The 20070-nt window shown below is 40.9% G+C and overlaps 1 protein-coding gene across 3 annotated transcripts in view; it reads left to right on the top strand.

Annotated features, from left to right (window-relative positions):
- Positions 1-20070, top strand: part of cntfr (ciliary neurotrophic factor receptor) — a 273674-nt gene that overhangs the window by 251271 nt on the left and 2333 nt on the right. For all 3 annotated transcript variants that reach the window (XM_028602619.1, XM_028602618.1, XM_028602617.1), the window contains 3 exons: positions 10570-10638; positions 12083-12203; positions 18833-18959. In XM_028602619.1, coding sequence (XP_028458420.1) covers positions 10570-10638; positions 12083-12203; positions 18833-18959 — 317 coding nt within the window. The remainder of the gene's footprint in view (positions 1-10569; positions 10639-12082; positions 12204-18832; positions 18960-20070) is intronic.

The raw sequence follows: 20070 nt of genomic DNA, 5'->3' as shown, positions 1-20070 counted from the left end.
CCAGTAACTGTGATAAGAACAATTTCAGATTGCTCAATATTTTCTCCATGGTTTAAAAAACTGCATCTGCTGTACTGTAATTGCCCTTTGGGGAAGATGCTAAACTATTGAGAACTTGCATGTTTCCATACAGACAGAAAACAGCCATATACAGACAGAAATGCACATACAGATGCATATACACTCTTAAATGCTGCACATACACACATACACATTACTGTTCTGCTAATTACAAAGATAAATATACATGCGATCCAATCACGCATATGTGAAACATGTGAAAACAAAGAACACACACAGTCACAGATTCTCCGTATTGCGTTAACATTCAACGCATGCACAAATAGCACACTGCAAAAAAAAATCTCCATCCCTTCAAGTCATTACTGAGTCTTAAAAGTCTGCCAAAAAACAAAGTTGATATGTATTGGACATGAATTAAAATAATCGTACTACGCCGGACGATTGTTCAGTTGTTTCATAGAGAACACCACTTTAAGGGCTAAAAATGGCTTCTCTGTGTTTGAGATGATGTTCTTTTTTCACAGTGCATGCACAGACCCACACTGTACATCTGCATTGTCCGCCCACAGGCTGCCCATGCACTGCCACACCCACGCGTACTGTATGTACATAAAGGGCAGAAAAGTTCAAACGTTAAGTGTTTCATGATGTGAGAGACACAAATCCTCCGAGAAACTCAGGGACACAATTAATAACGCGGTCGGAGCAGAGAAGTGAGGTGCACTCCTCCTTTAATCTGTGTTCGCTTGGTCAACACCGTTTAGCCTTCATCCCACTTTCTTTTCTCATTTGTCTTTCTGTTTGACATGCTGCATCCCCCTTCCACCCATCCATCTCCCTCATTCCCTCAACCTCCCACCTCACTTTCTTGGTCGCTTCTTCTCCCTCTATCATTTTCCCTCTCTCCCTGTCTTTGTCAATATTGCTTTGCTATCCTCTCGCTCTTCGCTTTTTCTCTTCATCTGCTAATCTATGTAATAATAGTCTTTGTATGTTTGCCAAAAGTCCCTCTCATCCTGCATGCACTTAGTTGAATCAATAGTGAGCCCGTTTGTGTGTGTGTTTGTTTGTGTACTTGTAAGTAGATTCACAGAGATATGCTGTATGTGATTGTGCATGTGTGTGCCTTTTGTCATGGTTGTGTGAGTGGTGTATAACTGTGTGTGTATGCGCTGTATGTTTTTGTGAGTAGCTTTGTTATCGCGGCAAAGGAAAAGCAGCAAAAAGAGCTCGACTTGACATTGAATGTCATAAAAGATGAACAGTGGCTCTGATTCCGTCCTGTTCATCTTTTTACTGTCACATTTTCACCTCCCCATCCCTTTCGACCGCTAGCAACCACTTTTCCCTCTTTCCACAGTTTTACCATCCCCGACTCATCCATTCATCCATTCATCCATCCACCCATCGTTCCATCCATGCAATAAGCCAGCTATCTAGCCATCCACCTCTTAAGCCATCCATTTGTATCAATGGGTGCACATGATAAATGTTTAGACCTTGTTTAGGGGGAAAACATCTCATCTAAAGGACACTGCCACAGATGGATCATTTATCAAATCTTTCTAACACACACACGCACGCAGGAGACTGATTTAGTTCTGTCACATGTGAAAGTCATCATAATTTAGCTCTGCTGTCAAAGTGCATTAAAGTTAAATTGTACTGTTTTCTTTACATTGCATACACACAAAGATGCATACTGTAGATCTGTTATGGGCTGTTGCGATATTTTTGACAGAATCTAATAAAGTATACATGCATCCTTTTATATAAATCAGATTTTTGTTCTCATTGTATTAGCCAAAAGGGAAGTAACAACAACACAAAACAAAAAACATTAGAAAATATGAGAGGGGGGCTTAGAAAGAAAAAAGAAAAAGACCAACATGAAAGGAGTTGCTTCTTCTCTTAAACACTATATGAAGAGGTATCATACATGTCACCCATTTAGGAAAGAGTTACCTTATCCTGTGTGTGTTTCCCAGATTGCAGTTGGGATATATATCAGTGGAATCCGTTTGTGGTGCTTTGGAGGTCTTACTGTGTAAGGGTAAATGGAGATGAATGGGGCCACTGCCCTCTCCTCTTCCTCTATTGATTTCTGTATCACCATGTCAATCCTCTAGCTTTCATACACACACTATTATGTGCGCTGAGATTTCAAGACACTAGCATACCGCTGGGGGCTTGTGTCTCATGGCCGATGAAGTTCAGATAGAATGAGCCGCGCAGTCACCAAATCAAACATGAAAGTCGCCAAAGCTTGTTAAAAACTGACCATTTGATTAGATTTTTTTCCCCCACATAAACACAGCAAGGAAGAGATTTTAAAACCGCAAGCCTAACCATGTGGCATGTGTGCAATGTGTTGAGTTACTTATTTAAGCAAGTTTTAATAATCTACACTAGTTGCTTTTAATACTGTACTTGAACAACAACAAAAACTGCCTGCATGGGGAAAATGCATTGGTCATTCTAAAAAAAAACAAAAAAAAAAGTGTGCCTAGGAAAAGTTTTGGTTCTATTTAACATGGGTTAACAGGATTACAGTGCATCTAAATGTTACACTTAATGAGGCATTTTTTTTGAAAAATGTGTAGAAACTTTCTTTGTTTTTCGGCCAATGGCAACAACTTCTGATGAGCTGTACCAGCTGCCATTTACCAGCACCATTCTCTTTGGAGGACTGTGGTTCAGCTGGCGTACAGCAGTTTCACCACTCATCATGTTCTGTCAGCTTCAGCTTTTATCATGCATCGCTCTGTGGGCAGCAACACAAGTATGTGTGGGTGTGGGTGTGTGTGTGTGGTGGGGGGGGGTAAGTGAGTAAGAGGTAAGAGACCGATGAATCAATTTGAGGCTTTCTGACAAATGATTCAAACGTGTTGAGCAGAAATAATCATTGAGCGCTTGCTCAGCAGCAGTACGCATATTATGCACCACACCCTGTGCTGTAGCTAGCTGTTTTGATTGGATTTCGTTTTCTTTCATTTATTTTTTCTGTCCAGCTATTACACTGCAACATCTATAACAATTAAGGCTACTTGTCATTTGTCTTATGGGTTTGATTATCTGACAAACCAGCACTTGATTGAAACCACTTAGAAGTCCTGCATCATTTTCAAAGCTTAGTAATAGTTGGCAAAAATTGCAGATCTGAACAACTCCCAGTCAAAGCCCAATCCATTAATCCAAACACAATATGTCCATCAAATTTCAGATAAATGTATTCTAATTTCATACAGCCAACAAACTGAACACCTAATTTATTTTAGGCTACTTTGCCAGAGCTAACTTATTACAAAATGAAGCATTGACAGGGTAACAGTATCTCAAGCAGAGGGTATAGCTATCACACAGTTTCCACCTCCTAACTGCATGTCCAAGTGTCCCTGTGCACAGCACTGTACCTCAAGTCTGCTTCCAGCGTGCAAGTTAGATATGTATGAATGTGTGCAAGTGGGTTAATGTGAGACTTTGTGAAGCGGTTTGCAATGTTCTTGGTGTAAATAAGCTATGTAAATGCAGTCCATTTATAGGACCATTATTTTCTTTGTAAGTGATCCATTCACAAATGCTTTATCTATTCCCACTTATCCTGTGGAGGCTCACGCGAGGTTGAGGCCTAACTCACATTGAGCGAGAGCATGTTTTTGTTGTCTTTTCATGCATATACATTATATATGTACCCCCTCTACTCAATTCCACTTGTTTTAGGATTTATCATGTGCACGGGGAATGAATTGGTGAGAGGTTACTAGAATTTAAAATTAGGATGTATCCACAGCAACTAAAAAAATTGTGAGAGAGGCCTGGTTAGCCTAAATATAGCTATACTGTGTTTGTTTTATTTGTTTGTTTGTTTTGTTTTTTTACTATGAGCATACAACTCCCATGCACATACATTTAACCACTATAACCCTTGTTTGCAAAAATAAAATCACATTTCAATCACACACACTTAAACATCAGACCACAAAGATTGAATGTTATATTCAAGATGTAGGCTATTTATATTTATTTCCAGAACCAGGTGAATTAACCTTTCAAAATGTCCTCATAGTCCAAATGAAATGACTAAACAATACCCCGGGTTTTTTTTTTTTTCTACTTTGTCTCAGTTTTGTGGTACCACAACGTTGGCGCGCTTGTTGGAACTCAGTAGAAATCTTTCCAGAGAATACTGTCTGTACTCACGGTTCCTTGGTAACAGGACGATTATAGTGACCGTCTATCCAAACCCTTCTGTCCAGTGATGAGATACGCAATGAGGAAACCCGTCGTGAAACTCCGTCCGTCCATGTACAAAACACAGACACCTCCAGCCTGCAGCACGAATCCTGAGCACATCTATGGCACCAACATGGGTGGCAGCATCTGACGCACACTAGCCAAAAGTTCACAAAATCTAATGAGCTTAACTATATCTTGTCCAAAAATGTCAATTTAATTTTAGTTCACAATGTCCATACTTACTCAGAAACTCGGTGGCGAAGTGGGTTTCTGGGTATGTAGTAGCAGTTCGCACATGGCTATGGCGTTAGCTAAATCAGCTAAATCTCTGTGGTCGATTTAACCGGCTCCAAACAAAACTCACTCTCCCGTTTCAAGAGGGTTACACACTGACAAAAACCAAGAAAAAGAATTCCCCCCGGCTCTTAACTTTGATGACCAGTAATGTAATCAATCGTGCAGAACTTACAACTAGCTCGTAGCTATCTCAGATTTTTTTTCCGTCACTCTCTTTTTCCGTTTCTCCCTGTTTTTGTTTAGTCCCGCCCCCGCAAAACTCCGGTAGGTTGCCAAACTGCGCTCTGGATGGCACTGATTGGATAATCAACAAAACTGACACCTGGCCACCCAATACAAAATACATATATATTTTTTTTTTACTAAATACGCTTCATTTGTTCATATATCCATCCATTTCAGAGTTGTTACAGAAGGGAAAGAGTGGGATCAATTCTAAATATAATATATAAATAATATGTATCTTTCATGACTTGTTCATGTTTGACATGCCGGCTTGACAGCCTAAACCAAAGTTAATGTTGAGACACATTCACCGCCGCCGTGTTGTTAAGACTGCCACATGCTTTTTAAGGGTGCAAGGTCTACTTCAGGATTTTTGAAATAGCTGGGGAGGGTTAGCTCCCTTTTACTGTAATTGCTGCTATGGCGATTGGGGCATCAAAGAGAGAAATACTGTTTGAGAAATTACCCCTGGACCTGCCGTTTCTGTGTGTGTGTTCTCAAATGGGAGGAGTGTGCGGCGAAAAAATGGGAGCTGTCAGTCAACCTAATGAGACCAACCTTCTCAGTGCACACACATACACACACAGAGTGCCATCGGGCCAGTGGAAGTGCCATATAATTGGGTTTCCTTTCCAGGACAACAGACATGCTCACTGGATTAGATCTGACCACCGACGCCAATTCTCTCCATGTCTCCCTCTCTCTGCTTATCCTTCTCTTTTTTTGCTTTCTCCGACTGTCTCTTTTTTGCATCCCTCTTTTTCTCCCTTTTTTTTCATCCTCTTCATTTTTCCCTATTCTTCTCTTCTCTATTCTTCTGTCTGTCTGTCTACTATTGTCATTCTTTATATGCCTTCCCTCTTTTATTCCTAGTGTTCTTCTTATCTCATTGTACTTTGTATCCCTGACCTACATGTTTGGTTCTTTATCCCATATCATATACGTCTAATATAGATTGTATATGACAAAATACATTATACTAAGTATAATCCCCCTGATGCAAGTTATAATTAAAATATGTAATGTAATTTATTGGACCCCTAGTATGACCTGCCTTTGGCTGTAATAATAAGGGCCAGTTGGAGTTCATTCCTTACGTTTAATACCACAACATCACCAATATATGTGCAGTAGATAAAATGAGATTAAACTGTATTGATCCCACTGGGAAAGTTATTTGAGGTTATTGCCAACAGTAAACACAGGACAAGATGGATTAATGATTAAAGAAGGCACAAGAAAGGGGGTTGTACTCTAATATTGTGAGGGGGAACAACCCAAAAGAAGAGAGGAGAGAAAGGAGAGGAGGGAAATAAAAAGTGTGTGTGGGAAAAAAAGATTGCTTCTTTTTGTCACAGTTCCTCATGCAATCCCTGAGGAATGTTCACATCTCCTCTGTCTGCCCCCTCTCATTGTCTGGATTTGTGTAGAGGCTCTTGGTGTGTGTGTGTGTGAGAGTGTGTGTGTGTGTGTGTGTGTGTGTGTGTGTGTGTGTGTGTGTGTGTGTGCGAGTGCGTGTTTGTGTGCGGGTGTGAGTGAATTTCTAAAGAAATTAGTCAAACTCAACTCATTTTTATAAAATTTTATTTCATCATTCTTATTTCCATTGCCCTTTTCAAGAGTCTTTTTTTATTTCATAATGACATTTTCCCAGTAAAACTTTTTATTTCATAATGAAACTTTTTAATTCATAATGTCACTTTTTTTTACCTCTCCCCTTTCAGTCAATCACATGCCCCTCCTGCTTCTTAAGCAATAAAGCCCAACACCTGCTACGGTATTTAGCCAGTTAGCCCCTGCTAGCTAGAGCACCAACAATGTCAAAGGCATTCTGAATCAACTATAAAACTGCTACTGTAAATTAACAATACACAGACACAGAATGTAGCAACTCCTCTAATTTATTTAGCTCACCAAGGCTGCTGATACAACTTACCAAGCCAGTTTACTAGCTAGACACAGTTGTGAGCTGGTTTTATTAGCATCAAAGTAAAGAGCCAGTGTTAGCCAGTGTTAGCTAGCTTGTGTTGGTTAGTGGAACCACAGAGCAATGGTCTGTCTGTCTTTTAGTCTAAAGTCAGTTGTGTGTTGCTCTCTGTGGAACATCTTTAGAATCAAAGTGCTGTTGAGGTAACTAGAATTAACCAGCTAACGTTAGCTGCTGCTTTGTGTTATTGTTTCTACTGTACAGCTGTTGAACTGTGCAACAATGAATGTTCATGCATGTTCAAAGGGTTAGAAAATCCGTGCTGCCTCTCATGTGGATTCCTGCATTAATACCAGGCCAACACCTCTGCGTTTTCCAGTTCATCGTCAAACATTAATTCTCACATATGCTGTTTACAATGAACAGACATATGGTGTTTATGCAGGATAATGAAAATAGACCATTTTGTGGTAATTCTATTTGGGTAGAATCTTTTTTTATTATCAAATTATATCTTGGGGTTAGTGAATACAGTACACTGAGTCAATGGGACATGATTATGGTAAGGTAAATATTTGTGTGTGTGTGTGTGTGTGTGTGTGTGTGTGCCCGTGTGTATGCCTGTGTGTGTGTGTATGCCAGCTTTCCTTTCCGTGTCAGTGTGTGTGATTTTTTTTTTTCAGCTCAAAACAGCTTAGTATAAGACCTAAAGTACAATACAGCAACCCTACAGACACACGTGAAGCAATATGCACACAAAGAGAGCAACAAGTAAACATACATCATTTCACCACCAGTGCCACGGCACAGGTTTGGTCTTGCAGTGTGAATGATCTGACAGTGTCTTTTGGCAGCAATAGCTGCAGCCTCTCCAAACTTCATCACCTCCTCCCATCTATCTCCCGTCTTCCCTCCCGCATTCTCTGTGCCTCCATCCCCTACTCCCTCCCTCTAGTACGTGATATTAAGTGCTGCTCACAATTCTTTCTGTTTAGCGACTTGGCAACGCAGCAACACATCCATCTCTCTGGGAGTGTTTATCTGCAAGCTGTTTACTCTATATACTCCACTCCACATATAGCTAAACAGTAGTAGTTCACATACATGTGCACGCATAAGTTCCAGATCAGCCTTGCAAACACAAATGCAACAGACATGAGTTTTAACATTTGCATACAAAGAAGCACAAACAAAAATGTAGGGAGGAATATTTTCACAAAGATGCGTTTTCTTTTTTTACACACACATGGAATGCAAGCGCACAGACAGAAGCACACACACACATGCAAAAATATAAAGGCACATGCAAAGATTTACATGAACACACGGAATCAAACAGATGTGCGTGTGTGGCTGAACTCTCACAAGCGTTCACACCATAGACACTAGTATGCAAACACACATACACATTAGAGTCAGGAAGGAATGCTGATAGAAGCTATGGTTGGATACGCTGGTTGGATTGCACATAAACAGTGGATGATTTAGCCTCAAAGGCTGCACACACTTTCTGTTAATGCACACATGTACACACACTATATATACTCAAGTATATACAAACACACAGCACTCAACAGGAACATCTAACACACACACACATGCTCGGATGACATTGTTATTGCATTCCACTAATGAAATTAAGCCTATAAAATGTAGCGCTCAGTTAGGCAGATAAAGCTTGAACTTCCGTCCAAACAGAGGGAAAGGGGGCGAGAGACAAAGAGTTAGAGGCAGATAGAGAGAGGAGGCAAAGTTGAAAACAGAAGGGTCAACTTTCCAGAGAGGGTGAGCGATGAGAGACAGATTACAGGAAGACAGAGGAAGCGGCGACGCTGGGGATGTACGAGGGGGTTATTTGTCAGATCGACTCCAGATTTGCACATCCTGAAGAACTAAAAGGGAAACTCCAATTGGAGGCTTTGATAACAGCTGGTGGTTGGCAAAAATGATATGGTGGTGTGAGGGGATTTTAATCAAATCACAGACTCTTCTGAGCAGCCCAGTATTTAAAAGACAGTTCTGTTTTGTCATTTGCTAATGTATTACCATCAGTAATACATTATGTTTGCAAAGTGATACATACTCACAATGGACTGATTTCATATGCGTCATCAGGATAATCTCAGATAAATTGTCTCTGAAATTGTCTTTCAAACCTGTGAGACTGTTAAGTTTGTAAGTGTACATTTGTATGTGATCGTTTCGTTTACTAGGGCTGGGTATCGGTACTCAATACCTTTTTAAGGTATCGACTGAAATAACCCAGTACCAAGTAGTATTGAAACTTCTCCAGTCAAACGATACCTGCGTTCAAACGCAGATCTATAAAAAAAGAAATCACTATTTGTATGCTTTTGCTTGCCGCCAATCATCGCAAGTGCTCTTTAAATTGAATGCGTGTGATTGGCCCACTACCGCAGCAGCAACCCACACAGTTTGTGGTGAATGCGGTGTACTGTAAATAAGAATAATCAAATTAAGTACTCTGCTGGTATCGGTATACCTTTAGAGGTACTGGTATTGGTTACATATATCGTTTTTGTCATTACTGGCATTCCGACCAGAAAAAAACACATTACCATAAACACAAGTTTATGTGCAACAACAGGCAACCCTGTAGCTTACCCGATAGAGTGTGCGCCCCTTTTGGGCTGAGTCCTTGGCAGCGGCACGGGTTCAAATCCGATCTGCAGCCCTTTGCCACGTGTCATCTCCTCTCTCTCCCTCCTTTCACCTCTATTTACACTATCTCATAAAATAAATAAAAAAATGAAGGATCACTCTGCTGCTGTTCTCTAAAGACACAATGCCATTCAGTTTGACACTTCCGTCAGTAATAGTAAATCTATTGCTTATTACCAAATCTGAGTTTGTGTGTACATTATATATTGTCCAGCCACCACAATAAATAAACTCAAACTTGTTAAGTTAGTACAATAAAGGATTTCAGATCCTCCAGCTCTAGATTCAGTCTGTGTGTTTGTCTTGTTGCACTGGTAGACTGCAAAAGGCCACAGGCATGTCACTAAATCATTGAATTTGACTTAAGGAGTAGACACGGCAGTAACCTCCTTCACCCTATTTTTCCTTCAGTCTTTCAGACACAGGCCGAAGGCAAACAAACAAACACACACACACACAACACTAACTGTAAATTACTGGGAGGCAGCAAATCATTCTCTCATGCACTCCTGTGACTCAAACATTTAGTTCATTCTCTGTTGCGCTCTGCAAATTAAAGTGTGCACAAAAGGCTTTTAAATGTTGGCATGCATCACATTGTGTTATAAAATGATGTGGCATTGGTGCCAAAGCTTTCTGGGATAATCATCAATTATGCCACTGGTATTTTGCAAGCATGTGCTGGTATGTGTAGAGTGTGGAGGCAACAGGGGCATCGAAGTTCAATCAATTCAACAGTAAAATGTAAAACACAGCAAGGATAAAGCAACAGACTTGACCTATGCACAGAATAATGATGAAAGGTGTGTTGTAAATAAATGAGCACTGGATAAAAATTGTATAGTGTGTGGCACAGCTGAATGTACCCACCATAAAAAAATAAAGGCTCGGGCTAGGATTGCTATACTGAGCGCATAATTTATAGGTAGACCTATATGGCGAGAAGGGTATGACTTTGAGACCAAAGTTACTTCATGACTGCATTTACATAATTCATGATGTTGGAACATTTCACATCCCTAGGAGCATAGTATACAATACAGAAGGTTGTTTTCTTAACTATTATATGAGTAGATTTCAAGAATAAAATAGACGTTACTTTTAGTCAGTGAGCATTACCCAAGTGTGCTGTTCCCTGATCCGAACTGACGACCTGCTCTCTTCCTTTGGCTGTTCAGGTGGAGCTATCTGACAGCACCTCCCACACCATCACCGATGCCTATGCTGGGAAGGAATACATCATCCAGGTAACATCTCCTGTCTTGCGACTCTACCTGACAGCGGTGCGGAGGAGGGTCTGGCTAGTCACACACTGTTCCGGGATGGGAACTTTATTTCTTTAAACCAATCGCAATCGTCATGGGCGGCGCTATGCGCCGGACGGTGCAGCTGCAAAATAGCCTTCGGCAAGGAACTTGTTTTGGTGGAACGTGTGTACGTTCAAAGGTTGTTTTGGTCGTGCAACAGAAAACTCAGATTGGACAGATAGTCTAGCTAGCTGTCTGGATTTACCCTGCAGAGATCTGAGGAGCAGTTAACCATAGTCCTCAGAAATCCACCGGAGTTTAGAACGCCAACACAAAGAAAGCGGAAGGTACCGAACATCTGTCCGAAATAATGTAATGTAAGGGGGACATCAGCGGAATTTCCAGCAGCACCGGACCAATCCCGGAAGTGGAACGTCGTGGATATAGACTATTTAAGACCTGATACAATGGACATCCAAATCTGTATTATCTACGGTACTGTAGCATTCAGGGATAATTGTTTTTTTTAAAGATGCGACAAAGCTTGGAAACAAATGAATAACTAAACATGTGTAAGTGATAAGATAGGTAGGGAAATGTCTGACAGTACAGTCTCTTACCCACTTTTGCAGATTGATTTTGGTCTTTGCTTCCTATTTTTTGTGTATGCCACATGTTCTTGCACATTCTACTGACTTTTCAAATGATACTTAAAGTGATGGTTCGGAGTAATTTCACCCTAGGATCCTTTGCACCATGACCTCGAGCCAAACAACCCCCCAGAAGCTTTTTTCACCTGGGTCGAAACATTGGGAGAGTTAGCGTTATCATCTGAATAGCTTAGTGCAGGCGCTAATGGATCATTACCCCACTAATAATGCCCAAAATTATACCAAACTTCTACACTAGTACAAATAGGTTATGTATGTATGGATTGGAAAGTTTGTAAGTACACCAGGAGTTTATTTAAAAAAATAAGTTAAATTAATAAATATTTTTGTTGTATCTCTTTTCGGTGTTGTAATTTGTAGACGTCCCTAAGCACTCGCCTTACTGCCGGTAGCAGCAGAGAGCAGAAGCCAGCAGGCAAGTGTTATTTAAATAAACTCCTGGTGTACTTACAAACTTTCCAATCCATCGTTTTATGAGTACATAACCTATTTGTATTAGTGTAGAAGTTTGGTATAATTTCTGGCATTATTAGTGAGGTAATGTACAAGATACACTCTTGGATCCATTAGCGCCTGCACTAAGCTATTCAGCTGATAACGCTAACTTGCCCAATGTTCGACCCAGGTGAAAAAAGCTTCTGGGGGGGGGGTGTTTGGCTCGAGGTCATGGTGCAAAGGACCCTAGGGTGAAATTACTCCGAACCATCACTTTAAGGTTATTAATAAACACTTCTAATTAACTAATGACTGTCTCCTGTGCTTGTGTTCAACAGGTGGCTGCCAAGGACACAGAGATTGGAACATGGAGTGACTGGAGTGTCGCCGTCCATGCTACACCCTGGATTGAAGATCCTCTGCCGATCACTTCCACAACTGAAGTAGACTTTCCTACCGGTAGGTCACAGCCTCAGTTAAAGCTTGTACCTTATTTTCTTACCTAAGGGTTGCTTTCAGAGTTTGTGACTTATGTCTGCTAAGAAAGTTCAACATTTAAAAAAAAAAAGTAATTAGGGTTCGAACTGTACTGTATGAGCTGAGAACATTCAAATTTCTGAAAACACTATACAGTCCACACCGCCAAGAATGACCGCAGGTTTTCTTGTGTTGAAATTTCTGTGATTGAGGTTTTCCAATGCATATAGCATATCCACTTTAAAAACAAACAAAAGGCTAAATGCAAATAAGTATCAAACAGCAGCCTAAATTGTATAGAGATGGCGTGTCATGAATAGCAAAAGAAGTAAAAGTTGGCCAACTCAAAGAGAGAAGGATAGAGATAGAGTTGGTAAGAGCTTACATTGAGATATCACAATGGTATTTCTATGATTCAGTTTGTTTTTTATCAGTCTCGTAGTCCATCAGTTGAAGTAATCATTATGATGATAATAAAGTATTCCTATAATGATTGTAACATTGTGCCCACGGCTGTCACGCTATAAATTTCCTGAACCAGTTAGGTATGAAATTAAGTTTGCTTAATAACTTTCTTTATCATTAAATTGAGTACACTATAAGTCTTTGATGGCCTTGAACTTTTATCGCAGCTTAAGCTACAAGATCCAGCAGCCTCCAGACAAATTGACACACATGAACCTGAGCGCCTGAACACAGCCTCAGGGAAACACTGTGCCATCTTTAAAAAAAAAGCTCACGTCCCTCCTACAGCCTCAGATTGACTCACCTACTTACTACCAGCAACACCTTGCAACACTACCAGCACTGCACTTTCTAGGTTTTAGTTATGCATGACAAATTATCATTTAAAATTAAATTCATCAGAGATTATTGTATTCTGTGTGTCCATTGACACACACACACACACACACACACACACACACACACACTCAAGGATAAAAACTATCTCTGGGAATTATCTAGTTGGCACCCCTTCAGCATGTGTCTGAGATCAAGGATGGCTCTCTTGTCAAACCGAAATCTCTCAACGCACTGATGATCCCTGAACAACAAGACACCCATTCCAGATCTGATCGCTCGCCGCCATTCTCTCCGACCACGCTGGAATAGCAAAGTACAAATGGAAGGACGCATTTTAAATGAGTAATCACTGAATACTAGTGGAAGGTTTAAATTGCAAACCTGCAGTAATCCTGATTCTGAGGGTTTATCTACCCCATCACCAAGTTGCACATCAGGCTATCAAACACTGTATTACATAATATTAAAAACAGAACTTTATCGCAATACACTGTATATAAAGGTGTTTTGTGCGTGGTTGAAACTTTCATGTCTGTGTCACCTCTTTGCTGCTCTTGCATTGCCAGACCTTCCTCCACAGCACCACGGAGGAGGTTCTGGCTAGTCCACACAGTATTCCGGGATGGGAGAAAAACGTGCTCTGGTTCATTGGCATTTCTTTAAACCAATCACGATCGCCTTGGTCGGAGCCGCGGTGCCGCTGCAAAATACCCTCTGGAAGGAACTTATTTTGGTGGAATATATGTACGTTCAAAAGTTGTTCAAAACTCAGATTGGACAGATAGTCTAGCTAGCTGTCTGGATTTACCCTGCAGAGATCTGAGAAAAGGTTAACCATAGTCCTCATAAATCGACCGGAGTCTAAAATGCCAAAATAAAGGAAGCCCAAGGCAACGGATATCCGGCCTAAATGAGTGAAATCCGGGGGAATTTTTGTCAGCAAAGGAGCAATCCCGGAAGCGGAACGTCGTGGATATAGACTACCTCTTTGCAGTTTAAGGTGGTGAGAGGTGTGCTTTTGCACCTGTAACCACACCCTATAGTGATGTCACAGTGTACTGACCACACCCTAAGTACACTTCAACATCACTGCAACAAGTTGTTGGCAAAACTTTAATTGTTTTTTTTTTTATTTCTTGTAGAGGTCAAAGTTAGGGAGAGCAATCTGGATAATTACAGTCTCACTGGATACAGCTCCCGACTAGAGCAGAAACTGTACCAGGCAAGGGAAAAAGCACGTAAATCGGTCAGATACCGATACGCACAGTTTTAGGATCAATATGTCCCTTAGAAAAACTCTATATTGTACCACATAACTTTGGGGCAGACAATCTACAGTTATTTCCTTTTCATACTCAAAGTGTATCTGCTACACTATGGATTTACATTGTGTTCCTCACACCAATACAGGCTTCACAAACTGCAAACTTATTTTTTTTTTTTACCTGGATTTTGCCTCAAAAAAACTAAACCTAAACTAAGAGCTACCTCCACCTCCTCTTTATGTGTTTAATAATAATAATATTCCCCTAATAGCAGGTTTCTATCAATCAGTAAAATGTGATTATAAATATGATTTGTGAATAAATAACACTGCACACTAACGTAGCATTCCTTTCGATTATCATTGGAAAGCATTTTGGTTGAACAGCCCCTGACTTCACTGTGCCCGCCTTAGTTCTGAATCCAAACCGTTGCATGTCATCATAAAAATAAAGTCACTTGAGTTCGCTGTTTATTTTTTCAACTGGTGCAACTTGACTTTTACGTCAAGCAGTTTCATATGAGGCAAAGTAGGGGCGAGCAATCATACAGCTGTGACTTACTGACAATATAATCCAAATTTGAAATCTTTCTAAGAAAAGATTGTGTCTGTCTTCCTGTCTTTCTCTCCCTGTCGCGGCCTGTCCATTAACATTTCTCGACGGTTTTAAAGTCCAACAGTGACTCCTGTTGGTCATGAGCAGCACTGCACAGACCACTCTGAACGTGCTTACACATGACTAGAGACACACAAACTCATGCTAAACAGCACACACATAACGTGCTCTAACACTCCCGCAAACACACTCGCACGCACATAAACAGTGCTACACACACATGCCCAGTACCTCCCTCTGATATCATACAGTGTACACACACTCAGACATAAACACTGACTCGGTACACAGTGTATCATTCTTGTTCTCAAAGAAAGAACAGGAGGTTGTTGGGATTCTCCTCATACCTCTTCTCGAACCAGCTGCGGCGTCTCTGCTTCCCTTTCCTCTCTCCTTGTCCCGTTCTCTCGTTCGCTCTCCCTCTCTTTTTCTTTGTCTTTCTCTTTTCCTCTCACTTCTCCGTCTATTGGTCACTCACTCTCTTTCTCTTACCTTTCGTCACCCTCACCCTTTGTACCTTTCTCTTTTTCTGGCCTTCTGCCACCTTCTTTGCAGATCTTACTTGCTGAGCGACTGATGACATCTGTCGTAGTTGCGGGCAGCTTAAACTGCTTTGTTGATATCAACGAAGTGATTTTGTGTTTGGTTGTTGTTCCCATTGATGGACACCCCATTTCTCCATGTTTTATTTTTAAGGGGGTTGTCCCTCTGGTCGTTAACATAAAAACAGTTGAGAAGTAAGAAACAGTATGTACTTTTCTGTCCACCTGTTTTCACGCTAATTTAAAAATTAAAAAACGTTTGTACGTGAATCAGAGTCACGTCATCAGTAGGGAAACAAGGAAAAGATCTTATTTCCTGTCCACAAACACAAAAACAGTTCAGCCAGGGCCAACCTTTTTTTTTTTCAGCTGACCAGCTTGTTAACATCTACACACTGACCAATATTTCCAGGCTGCTCAGTCAAATAGGTAATGCACGGACTTCCTGTGACTTATTGATTGTGTGGTTTACAGTCGAAACACACGGCTACACTTTCTCCATTTCCTCTCTGCCTTTTTCCCGTCTCTCCCACATTTCCACTTTCTCCTTTGTTTGTTGGTGTTTGTTTCGGTTTCTCTCTGTTCACGGATCAGCAAGAACGGGTCGACCGTACCTCACGGAGAGTTGCACTTACGCGCCCGGTCTGTTTCCATCAACAGCCTCCTTTTACATCAGAAGGATAGCGCGGTGACAGACGGACGACATTTAGAAATCCCATCCTCAGTGATTGGACCATCGCTTAGCAACCACATTCCAGGAAGTAAAAAGCAGATCTAGTCGAGGCTTAAAAAAAGTTGCAGACATCCTTAGTGTTGCAACCATTTAAGATATACGTTTCGGCCTTGCCCACCCTGAGAGACAGAAACTGGACACCGTCTAGCACCAAACAGGCAGCACTAGATATCACTTCTTATATCCTTCATGTCTAGATCTATTTATAAATGCTTAGTTTCTGCGCAATAAGCAGAAACCACCGCAGCTAAAGGTTGAAGCAAATGCTGAGGTGCCTTAAGGTCCTCTTCTGCTGCACGCTGGCTCCAATTCATATGAAAACCACTACCTTTATTGTACTTATTATGTCATTAAGGTGACATAAAGTATTGAAACGGGAGGTGTTATTTCAGCCGTTCAGGATTCTAAAAGAAAAAAATCTCATTCAATTCCTGGACAATTTTAGGTGAAATATATCTAATATAGTAGAATACATCTGTTTTGAAAGTCAAAGGTACGAAACGACGTGAGGCAAGAAGTTAACTAAAACTCCCAAGGTTTATTTTGATCCAATCACTGATCCTAAAAAGTAGGTGTGTGCACGTCTAAGGGCAAGCGGAAGCTGACATTTAGGCTTTGTGGAAACCTGAAAATACATGCAAGTTTAATCTTCTCACTAACCATTTTGTATTCACCACAACCATTGGTGCCTCTAACTGGCTTCTTCTTCTTCTTCATAGCACCGACAATTGAGGCTCATAAGTATAGAGCTATTCGCCACACCAAACTATCATAAAAAAGACAGCATTTCTCTGAAAAAAGAAGATGAGTAGATCAAACTTATGGACATAAATAAGATCATCCTACAGTATTGTTTATCCAGGAGACTCCTGTGTTTCTGTGCGGAAATTTTGGGGAATTTACAGCAGGAGGAGAAAACGTTGTCTCCTCTGTTGAGATGTCTCCACTGACAACAAGCAGAACCTAAATTGTAGCTTCAAAACAGATCATCTCTGATGATCGCAGATGCTGATTTTCTTACAGTCTTTTACCTTTGAATATCCTAAAGACTCAGATATCACCATTACCAGCTTAAACAGGCAGAGTAATTGGAGTTGAAGTCATTCAGTAAATTTAATCTCATTAACTTCTCTCCCCCGTGTGCATTCTTCACATCCTTCTTGTTTTTCTCTTGTTTTTTGTTTGTACAATCTCCCTCTCACTTCCCTGCCTGCTCCGCTCCTTCTCTCCTCCCTAACTTGATTTCCTTCCCCGCTGTTGTTCATCAATCTTCTCTCCCCGTCACATCATTGTCTTGTCTCCCTGTCCTCAACTACCTTGTTACATCAACGTACACCCCATAACTGTCTCTTCTTGTCGCCACCACATTAGGTGTGCATAATTTGTATTTCCTCCACCACTCCGAAGCAAAATGCTGTGCTGCAGGCGGGATAGTATTGCACTGAGCTGCTGACTATGTTAAATGTGTCCTAGTTCTCTCTCTCTCTCTCTCTCTCTCTCTCTCTCTCTCTCTCTCTCTCTCACACCTGGCTGTTTCTTCCCGACTCCCAACACAGCACTACACAACAGTCATTAATTGGAAGGAGAGGGAAATCATATTCTCTCTCCAGTAAGCTCTAGACTGAGCTGCAAACAGTGTGCATGAGTTAATATCTACTGTGCTGCCCGCAGCTGTAGCAATAGCCCCATTTTTATAAAGCATTAAACTGTGATATTTTTATTTGTCAAGCTATGTAAAACCAAACTGAAGCACAAAAAACTGCTAAAGCATATAGTAATTTTCAGCATATTTATGTTTGCCACAAGCTTTCAAGTACCAGCCCCATAAACATGCACATAACCGTATTGGCTGGGAATGTCACTGTCAATGTCAATTATTTCAGTTTCTTTTTTTTTTTTTATTGTTCTGGTATTTTACCAGGGCATGAATGGTTTTGCTTCCAAGTCTGAATTCTAAAATCTCAGTGCAGTCAAATAAAAAAAAAAAAAAAAAAGTCTCAAGTCCTCAATTTTGTGACTTGAATTGGAATGAGTTGGTCTACAGCTCTGGTTATGTGCTGTCAAATCAAAATATGCAGCGTTTTATGGTGTGTAAATGGGTAGATTTTGTATCCGACCGTTTCTTATCAGCGGCATATTAACTGCCACAATGCACATTCCCCCCTTTTTCGACTTTATTCACCTCCTGCTCTATTCACATGTCTGCTTTACCTCAGGGTTTTTTCCTCAACCTCCGTTTCCCTTTCTCGTATTTCCGTCTCCATATTTAATCCATCTATCTATTTTGCTCTCTCTCCGTTTCTCCGCGGCGTTAGTATGAATGAGATGTATTTTTTTTTGTCCTGTTCACTTCATAACTGCCTTGACAAGCCCATATTGATTGTGCTGGCAGATTAGAATTGATTCCACTCTGCACTGTATTTTCCTTTCTGTTCCGGTTCTTCCCCGAATGATGAGCGCTTTTCAGTGTCCATTCATCAAAATGACATTTTGGGTGTTTTCTCCCTTAGGAACAAAAACGATTGTGTGACTCTGTAAGACCAACCAAAAAAAACTAAGGAAAAAGGGGGAGGAAATGAGATTATAGATTTAGAGGAGTTTATTAAAAATATGCTCAGTAAGGTTTATTTTGTTTTCTGCTTGTTTTTCCAGAGACTAAGACCTCCCCCATACCGTCCTCCAACGCACCACAAAAGGCTGAACCTCCAGTGGGCAGAGCTGCCAGGCTCCTCACATTTTTCTCTCCTTTGCTGTTAGGAATGCTGCTGCTGTTTATGTGGTGAGCAAACCACACACACACACACACACACACACACACACACACACACACACACACACTTGTACTGAGTCTACAACCCCTCATCTTTGAATTGATTATCAACTCTGTCATTCAGTCACATATTGGCAAGACGATCCATGTCTATTGACGCCCAAAAGCACGTTTAATAGAACAAGAGCAACAACGATTGGGTGAGTTTGTTTTATGACACAGCGGCGCGTTTGTTTTCATAATGTTTCAGCAGAACCCCTGAAGGGAATGAGGTAAAAAATCCAATCCAAAGCTGTCCCATTTCATTAATTTTACAGGTTTCACTCTGTAAATCATGCCGTAATAGTACGTCTCCTGTCGAAGATGTAGATATTGAAGAATGAATGTTGAAAAGCTTAATGTCATAGTTCAGAACAAAGCTCGCTGTAAAGGTGTGCAAACAGGAAATGGTTTTTGCAACCTATCTAGCACCCTTGTAATAACACTTTAAAAGGGGCTGTACTTGATATGTAGAAAAATATTGGCTTTGTGATTGCCTCCACGCGGCTCTCACAGACCTTTCGCGAATACCGGTGCTTTGTCACGGCCCTCAGCATCAGATACCGACACACGCGCTTACATGCACTAAGAAGCACGCGTGGCCCGGACCTGCAATCAAAACAAAGAACAGAGAAGCTCAGATTACAACACACACACACACACACACACACACACACACACACACACAGGGAGTGTGACTTCATTCTCTGCTCAGGACGCCATTACTCCTTACTATATCTTTACACAGCAAATAGTTTTTTGCTGCTATATTAATGTTCTGCATATGGAGCAGAGCCCCTTGTAACCCCACCAAATGATATTAAATATGGCTGCATCTCCAACTAAACACCTGCTGCTCATTTTAACTACTGGAGAATGAAGCAACCAGGTTTAGTTGGATGAATATGCTGAAGACAAAATGATGCCAATTTCCTGACCATACCCTCTACTACAGCGAGTCCAACTGGTAATCTGTAGCGTGCTGTTTAAACACAGCATTATCTCTTCAGAGCATGAAGAACGGATCACGACTTGTTTTTGTAATACAGGCCAATGCTAGTTTATAGTTCTAACCCACCAC

Source organism: Perca flavescens, chromosome 16 (assembly GCF_004354835.1).
Source record: "Perca flavescens isolate YP-PL-M2 chromosome 16, PFLA_1.0, whole genome shotgun sequence".
Taxonomy (NCBI): Eukaryota; Metazoa; Chordata; class Actinopteri; order Perciformes; family Percidae; genus Perca; species Perca flavescens.
Note: the sequence above shows the minus strand (reverse complement) of the source record. Positions and strands in the feature narration are given on the sequence as shown.